General features: G+C 34.6%; 1 protein-coding gene across 1 annotated transcript; it reads right to left on the bottom strand.

Moving 5' to 3' along the window:
* Nucleotides 1–4108: 4108 nt before the first annotated feature.
* Nucleotides 4109–6027, bottom strand: LOC140051634 (ras-related protein Rap-2a-like). Its single transcript, XM_072096907.1, has one exon. It carries the CDS (start codon nt 6009–6011, stop codon nt 5271–5273), a length of 741 nt encoding a protein of 246 aa, XP_071953008.1. The 5' UTR covers nt 6012–6027; the 3' UTR covers nt 4109–5270.
* Nucleotides 6028–9161: the final 3134 nt, after the last annotated feature.

Raw genomic sequence — 9161 nt, 5'->3', positions numbered from 1 at the left:
GGTTGATAAAGGTATACCTGTTGTGACTCAAATTACAAATCATTTACATACCCAGGCCTTACTAATTGCTCCACGGATCAATAAAGTCAATAAATCTGGAACTAACCATATTAATGCATGGTATCTCGGATTCTATTGGCCTACATCTTAAGCACGCTTTTATAATATATTCTGGTCTGTTGGAGTGTTTTTTCCTTTTCATTATACGCCGAAATGAGATGTACTTTAAAGATTGAAAACGACAAATCCTTAATTGCTGGTTTTAGACAATTTCAAGTAGAGGCTAGGTTTTTTAGAAATCACTTCATGTCAACGTTTGGCATTGATAATGCATATAAGCAAATATGAATTATAATAAAGCCTAAGTCTGCGACAGTCACCTTGGTATCACCATTAATACAAATTAAAGTTTGATTTTAGACTGGAAGGCCTACAGAATAGGCTTTATTACTACCATTTTTAAATGTGGCGGTAACCACTTAAAGATTATAAACATGTAAAACCAATTTGATTTTTGAATTTCATATAAAAACGGACGATGAATCTCCCCAATGGCCCTGTGTAGCCGATATAACACAAGTGTATATCTCCGACTAAAGAGATATTATAGTGAGGATAATCCGTTAGTTAGTGCTTCGGAGAGATTGTCAACACATACCAAACGTTATGTGTGCATCATTACCATTATTGGGCATATCACTACCATATTTGGGCACATCACACTTTTTTTGTCAAACTAGTTTGATAGTGTAGAAAGATCTTTGACCCTATTATCAGACAGGCGCTATTCCTATCTGTGATATAGTAATGTGATTGTGAATTATATGAGAAAGATACAGTGTGTTTAGGCATATAGGCCTAAAGTAAATGTTTTGTATACGATATTTTAAGTCTCGGAACACGAGGGACTTACCTATAATAATTCGGTTTCTCTTTGATGTTCTTTGTGACCATTTGTAATAATCAACACGCTCTTGTGAAAATTACATTTGATTAATGACACTTAACGACAGTGATAATTAAAACAATTCTGCGTTACTACATTCAAATATCTGGCTCAGAGAGTGGATCACACGACGCGATGTGATCAACCTAATTTGTATAGGCATATTCGTTAACTTATGCTTATTGAACAATTGTTAAGGGGTGTTTCACATTAAGTGGTAGTTTTAGACATCTGTCTGAATTATAGTGTCTCACCATTTTTAAAATGAAAAATCAATCTAAACGAAGAATACGGCTGTGTGTAGCTTAACAACTAAACGTTGAGATTTTCACTTTGTTTCATTTTTATTAATTATTATACATACCGTAACGTAGCTCTTTTTTTTCAATGTTATATCAATCAAAAATTGAAATAAAAGGGTTAGCACTTTATAAACGTTAGATCATGATCAGTAAAACAGGAGTTAAGTATCCGTCAATGACGGCCATGTGTCTTCAGAAGAAGACGGTTACAAGAACAGTAACATAACAGTATCGTAAATCAACACCGATTCTGTAGTTTATAGTATACGATCTCACTGACGATCGCAAGTCATCTAGATACGTATCTAGATGACTTGCGATAGTCAGTGAGACTTTATCTTTTGACAGCTGCAGAATCGAATGAACGTATAGTAAAAAAAAACTTTAGATATCTACTCTCAATTATTAATATGTTTTATTGTATTGTTTATAAATGACACGCTAAGGGATTCAAATATACTGTATACATTTCGTCTTATGGAGTTTCATAGCATCATGAAACGTCATGGTAACCAAACATAAGAGCATTTGAGACGAGCCACTCTCATCGTATTTTAATTATGTATTATTGAATTATCAAATCTTGTGATTTCGCGAAAATAATGGCCGTGAAAGAAAGACGCAAAGACAATTTATAAGTAATACAACATTTAAGATTGTAAAAGTGAAGAGTGCTAGAACGGATAAGAGAGGCTAGAACAGAATGTCCTCACGTATAAACCGATCTTTAATTTCTGTTTTAAAGGCTAAACCTTTACAACAACATTATAATAATCCTGTACTTTTGTCAGTGGTAAAGCAGAATAAGTGTCGTTGAGTTGGGCTGTACAAAATGGTACACTTATATACCACTAACTACAGGGTCTTTCACACCTGTTCCGCCCGGCGCCGGAAAATTCAATCTAACGTCAATGTTTCGTTTTCATGCGGCTACGCGCTTATCGATTGGCGCATGAAAACGGAACATTGATGTTCGATTCGCCGGTCCGGAAATGTGCCGGAACAGATGTGAAAGACCCTTTAGTCGTATTATTATTATTATCAACCAATTTATTCTTGTTTGGTTTTTATTGTTATTGATATAAATAATGTTTTATTACCTTCTTGTTTGTTTTAAGAGTCTCGGCTTAAAAGCTTTGCTTATTTCGAATTCCATTTTCAATAACTTTTTTATGCCATATTTGTACATCCTTAGTATGGAATAAATTGATATTGATTGATTGATTTATTGATTACGTAAGTATTTCATAAGAACAGACTTACCATGCAGAACTAAATCTACTGCTAAACTATAAGCGTAATAATTATGAAACTTTTATTTTGAAAGTGTTTGGCTATAACAGGAAATAAACATAACAACCATTTATTCTTTTCTTTCATTGTCCGACAAAGTCATTATTTGGGCCTATAAAATTAGAAACTTATACCACAATTACTATCGTATTATTTCATCACGTGACGTATTTACATTTCATAAGATGATGCAGAACTAAATCATGCTAAATTATGACTTTAATATTATGAAAAATAACAAGCTTTTGGCTATAACATGAAATAAATATAATAATCATTAATTTTTTTGTTTCACAGTCCTACCATAGAGACACTATATTCACTATAATAACATCTCTATGGTCCGACGAAGGCCTATAAATAATAAAAACAAACGCTGTGCAAAAATGATTATCTCTATAAATAATGAAAAAGAACGAGATTGAAAAGTGATTATTTTTTTTTTATTTTTACTCATTATTACATCTTGAATCGTTTTTAATTTTTGTGTATGGTGGGGTTTTTCGAGATTTTTTTTTCAAAATTAGGCGATATAACCTATCCGCGTCTCCGACACATGAAAAAAACAAATAGGCCTACCGTAGGCCTATTCATAACATGGGCACGTTCCTGTCGTGGAGACATATCAGTGGTATCGGAGGAGAAAATTAGGCCTACGCAAAAACATGTTTACAGTATTATAAGAATACAGATATTGAAGTAGAAATAAGGTAATAGTATATGCACATATGCATTGCTGTAGTAGATGTAGTAGTAGTAGTCTAACTTGTGAATAACTTTAATTATTGTGATGCCGTGAAATTCATAGCGTCCAGAAAGATCCGAGATAACCATTTATCTGATTAAGGCATTAGGGAGACACTAAACCACCAACTAATGGTAATTCCACTAAGATAGATTGATTGAATAAGAGATCCGTGAACGTTATGACAACGAAATGATGATGGTAATGACATTATATCGGTCATAAACTGAAAGCAGGCACGCCGTTCAGTGATAGATCTTAAAATGACTTTCGAAAACAAATATGACAGTAAATGGTGCACTATATAGTAAGCAAATGCAGATTTAGATGGACATCCATTGCCCTGCTAAGACATTTAAGAAAGCGTTAGGTCTACATTGAAAAAAATTAAACTTAAAACACAAGCTTATAGAGAGATTCACCACAAGTTGTGGCCCTACCATACGATTCACTATTCACTACCAATGTTTGTATGAGTGCGTGAAGTTTTACGTATTTTTGTAGAGCCACTGACAATGATAGGCCTAAGCGCAAATGCACAAAACAGACCCGGATGTTTTGTTAATGACGTAAGAGTAAAAGATCTGGTAGACATCACATAGCAGATGATGTGATTCTAATATAGTGGTCGCTTTGGGGAGGTGGTTGCTTACGAGATGGACGTTTTTGTAAAATATATATTCTCCTACACTGGCGATATAGTTATAACTAGGCCTATAGCTGTAAGGCAATTTCGTTTCTTGCTACCTGACAGTAGACCGTGCTACATTAGCTGGTGTTGATTTTTGTTATATTGACTACATATAAGCTGTTGGTGTTTCTACATTCTGGAGTGGTTGTTTCACATTATTGGTTACAGTTCATTAGCTGGCGTTTCATACTTGTAAACAACAGCCAAGGATAAAACATTCATAAAATTTCCGTTATAATATTATACAAATATAGTGCGTACTATTGCACGCCATGTGACCCACAATCGTCCAATCGAATGACAGGAATTTATTTAGGTGTTATATAATAAACAATAATCTCACAAAAATGTATTATCCTTGTGAAATTAACTCCTCTTTTCAGGATAAGATTGTTTGTTTGTAACTCGTCGACTGTCATGATGCGACGACCGTATGGTTATCAAAATTATGTTTATGTTTCCTGTATTACAAGGATTAAAAAGAAGAGATTTAATTTCTGAATTTGTGACAGATCGTTTAATTTACTTGATAATAAAATATTTGTCATTACAGTATTCTTTTTCAAGAGGTATAAGATTGTTTAGCAAAGCCTATAGATTTCCGGTTAATGTTATTCAATTGCTTGTAATTACGTCACATATAATTACGCACTTGACACGATATATTTCATCTTCAAAAGGCATTACTTTTGTTGACTGTGACACGTACATTGTTGCATGCTTTATATTTGATTAAGTGTTTTCTGTCACATTCGGTAAATAGCAAAATAACAGTATAATGATCATAATTTATCGTAGTCTAGACTATCGTATATTAATGTTTGAGACCCTAATTGATGGCTCAGATATAATGACGTAGAGAATTTATCATTATCCGCAATTATTGTTTTCTTACCAAATGGAAATTCATTTTGAATGTTATCAATTTTACACACGATCATTTTAACTATTATAATCGGGATATCAAAACGTACTGTTTAAAGCATTGCTGGAAAGTTTGTTTTAATCATGAGATAATCTCTGCTGTTGAAACATGGTACATACACAGTATGGTTAATTTTGAACCAAGTATCCAATGTTAAGTACAGTTAAGCGTGTCTTATTTGGTATGCATTTTTACCATGTATAATTTAGAAAAAATATGGCATTGCTTTTTTCCGCACTGCTTTCTTTTGGACACATTTCTTACTTCAATCATCGTCGGCTTCGTTAAAACACCTCGTTGTTCCTGATATAATTACGTACCAAAGGCCTACCACAATTTGTATAAATAAGTTTAGACATTGTAAATTGTTACGATAAGATACACCGATCGTCTTTAGAAGCTGTATACTCCTCAACAATTAACGAACTTCTCCTAGAACTTGAACAAGAATTGCTCTCTGATGTGCGGCCTGAGAAAATTGCGGGTAAGCTTCGTCGTCGAGTTGATACTTTTGGAGATAGAAACGCGTCAACTTCAACATTACATTCTTTTAATGTTTTAAAGAAAATGTCTTCGATGTTCTGATTTAATTTGGTTGAAACTACAATGTGCTTACCATCATTCACATCCAGAGACAAGTCTGCCTCCGCTTTGGATACTTCCCTTTCTTCGATATCGTCTTTGTTTCCAACAATAACAATTGGAAAGTTTTCGTCTTTTTTTTCTCTTACAAGTTGTTGACGCAAAGCTTTAACCTCTTTAAAAGATTCATAGTCTGTGAACGAATAAACGAGAATGAACGCGTCAGCTGAAGCGATATAAAGCGTTTGCATGGCAGGGAATGCAAACGAGCCTGACGTGTCCACAATCTCCAATCGAACAGTTCGTGTATTATCCACGCTTTTATAATCACGACAGAAAAATCCTTCCACAGTTGGTTTGTATTTTTCCTCAAAGTTCCCATTAAGAAATCGAGAAATAATAGATGTTTTGCCAACTTTTGCTGCTCCCATTACAACAACTCGAACAGTTTGAAGAGAATGTTTGCTATAGTCGTATGAGTAAGCCTTCCTTGTTAGCATGTTCTCTCGTCGACGAGAGGCCATCATGTGTTATGCTCACAAGTGATCGTTAGTCCTACATCGTCTTGGTTTTATATCCACGACTCGGCGTTTGCCAATCAATTGCGATCGACTGATTAGAATGTGTGTCGTGACAACCGCGCAAGCACGGCGAACGGCTATATCAATGCGGGAAAGACAACGTGAGACAAACAATAGGACTTGGGTACTCTCTGAAAGGGGCAGGGGGTTTGTGTGGTCGCTGTATACTCCGGATATCATTAAGCACGGACCGACAATAGGGTGCGGAAATGATGTACACTTTTGAACTCTTCTTTATATTTAATTAGGTTTCATTTAATTTGATTAAAAATATGTCATAATAACCCATTATTATTGTTCTACATATTGTACTTCAAATATGATTTCCATGGTATAGAAAATTAATCAGGCTATTGACCATATTAACAATCAATATAGCTTTTACATTGTAATCTTAATTATTCTTTTCAATATGACGTCATCATAGTCTTTGTACTAAATTAATTTGATTTTGTCTGGTTTAATAATCTTTTTTTGCAGCCTCATTTGCATAATATTTATTTTACAATATAGTATTTGCTATGATAATGACAATATGGTAATATTTGTTATTTTAGTGTGGGAGGGGGTTTTTACGCGGTCATCATTAATGTGATAGACATCGTATGGCTTAGGCAAGTGTAGCGTGTATACGGTAATGTGTACGTAGCCGATCAAATCAAATATTTATTGTTTGGTATAATTAATTAGTAAAACCGATCTAGATCAGACACAATGCAGGCTACATACACACAAAGCAGACTACATACACACAAAGCAGACTACGTCATTCTAACTTTTCGTATGGCGCAATATCGTTATTCAATATTTCTATAAAATTTGAATTAATATGAATTTAATACTAACGATAATAAATATTATATCCAAGTATAACAAACCATTTGTTTAGGTTCCCTCGTCACCATCGCAGTAATTATATCGGCCACCTGTGACCTCATCACCTTCTGCCATCATGGTCACTACATCATCTGTCATGATAAAGGCCAATTTACAATGACGAGCGGTAACGTTAAAGCGGAAAACCGCGTAGCTTGTCCTGCGTAACATCTGTTCATTCATTCATTCATTTGATCAAAATCACATAAAAACAAGTAAAAAAGGTTCATGAATAAAACAGCTCTATATCCTGAGCGGAAACTGCCCGTTCACTCCGAGTTGTGTGTGTATATGGTCATAAGGAATAACAACACATTCTATTTTGTTTTACCGTTTTGTTTGTTTTTTTCAATATACAACAACATTTATTCAATATTCAATATTTTACAAAGTTTATGGGTTAAGATAAACAGAAGCCAAAGTGGCTTGTCTTTGTAGTCCTAAGCATAAACATAAAACATATTATACGGACGCATTACATTAACAAAAAATGACATTTTGAGACAGAAAAAGAAAAAAAAACACAAACACCGCTCGTCTGTGTAAATTGGCCTTAAAGACCACAATCTGGCGACAACACTCTACTCACTATGAACAGTATTAACCATCACCAGCGTGTTAAGGCCAATATAGAATCTGTTATTCCTAATTACCATTTACACACAACTCAAAGTGGACGGGCGGTTTCCACTGTAGATAGAGATACAGATTCTCAGTGGGACAAGCTACGCGGTTTTCCGCCAACCGTTACCGCTCGATCGTCAGTGTGTGAATTGGCCTTCCTTTGCAGTGTGCGTGTTTGGGATTTGACAGTCCCACATGTATTCTTGTTTATTCAGTACACGATTTCTGATAGAAAACACTTTAAATAAATTTGGTAATAACAATATCGCATTAATGTATACTTACTTCTATTATTTTATTTGCCCTAATACTTTGCCTACTTTTGACAAATTACTGTGTTCTATCGACTACAAGTCTTCAGCACGGGCTTCAGCATGGCCAAGGATTACCAATAGCAAATTAATGACTGTCCTATCCGATAGGTGGTAATCCCCTGACACATGTGTTTTTGTGAACCCCTACTCGTCTCGAATGATGAACTGGGTTCTTTAAAGTACACACGGGAAAACTGTGTATACTGGACCTTTTCCGAAAAGACTATAGGAGTGAGCCGGACCAACTCGCTCCTGGTCCGGTTCTGGTGGTTGCTTTTACGTAGTTTTATATGTTAACCATAGTTCGAAACTGCGATATACACTTTATTGCCATATATTATAACTTACCGTACGTTAATTAAAAGCCTTTTTAATTAGATAATTACGAAATTTTAAAAGGGATTTGGCATTTCATAGATAGGTCGATTAGTAATAATCATAATTTCCAATGGCCAAAATAACGTAAATAAAAGTGGGTATATACAGTCTCTATACAATACAGTATATATATTATAGGCCTTTATATTCAGCTTTATTAAAAATGCTGAAGTTAATCCAATAGCTTTTGTAGAATACGGTATGAGTCCCTATTCAAGAAGCATGAGCACGGTAGTGAAGTCACGTCTTTCTCTCCTTTAAATGTTGGCACTCGAGTTGAAGTACCATAATCATGTAAATATCACGATGTTTTTTAGGATTTTAAATGTGTTGTTGCTTGCTTTAAGGAGAGTAGTCGGGCATTATTAACACACGTCCGCACGACATATACATGGCAATGACCCATTCAAATCACGTGAGATAGCAACGTAATGTTGAATGTGAAAGCCGTTGACCGATTTCAGGCTGCATATCAATATTTTGTATCGGCCGTTTACGATTCTGTTCTTTTAGTTAAATATTATTCCATTTAACTTGTTCTGTGTTTTAAAACGAAATTTAATATCGTGAAGTCTTTATAAAATCTGTATTGGTTTCTCTATATTTCACATCCGTTAGCATCTATTAGTATTAGGTCTACTTTACCAGTAGCAATATTAATATCATATCCTTTTCCTCCTGTAACGCGTTTTTGTTTTCTTTCTTTCATCTTTCCAACAAACAGCGAGTAACCCGCCGATTACAGGATGGATAAACTATTTAATAATTTATCATGCTTATAAACTAAGTCTCATTTGAGGCTTAGGGAGTGGAGTTAAAAGAGCCGTAAGTTACAACCCTGGCACTAGGTCAGGATTGAACCCCGGCACTAGGTCAGGATTGAACCCCGAACCTTGAGATTAAG

Source organism: Antedon mediterranea, chromosome 6 (genome assembly GCF_964355755.1).
Source record: "Antedon mediterranea chromosome 6, ecAntMedi1.1, whole genome shotgun sequence".
In the NCBI taxonomy this organism is placed as follows: Eukaryota; Metazoa; Echinodermata; class Crinoidea; order Comatulida; family Antedonidae; genus Antedon; species Antedon mediterranea.
This window is presented reverse-complemented; position numbering and strand designations above follow the sequence as displayed.

Coding starts and splice junctions, on each gene's coding strand:
- LOC140051634 (XM_072096907.1), bottom strand. CDS start 6,011: ATGATGGCCTCTCGTCGACGAGAGAACATGCTAACAAGGAAGGCTTAC.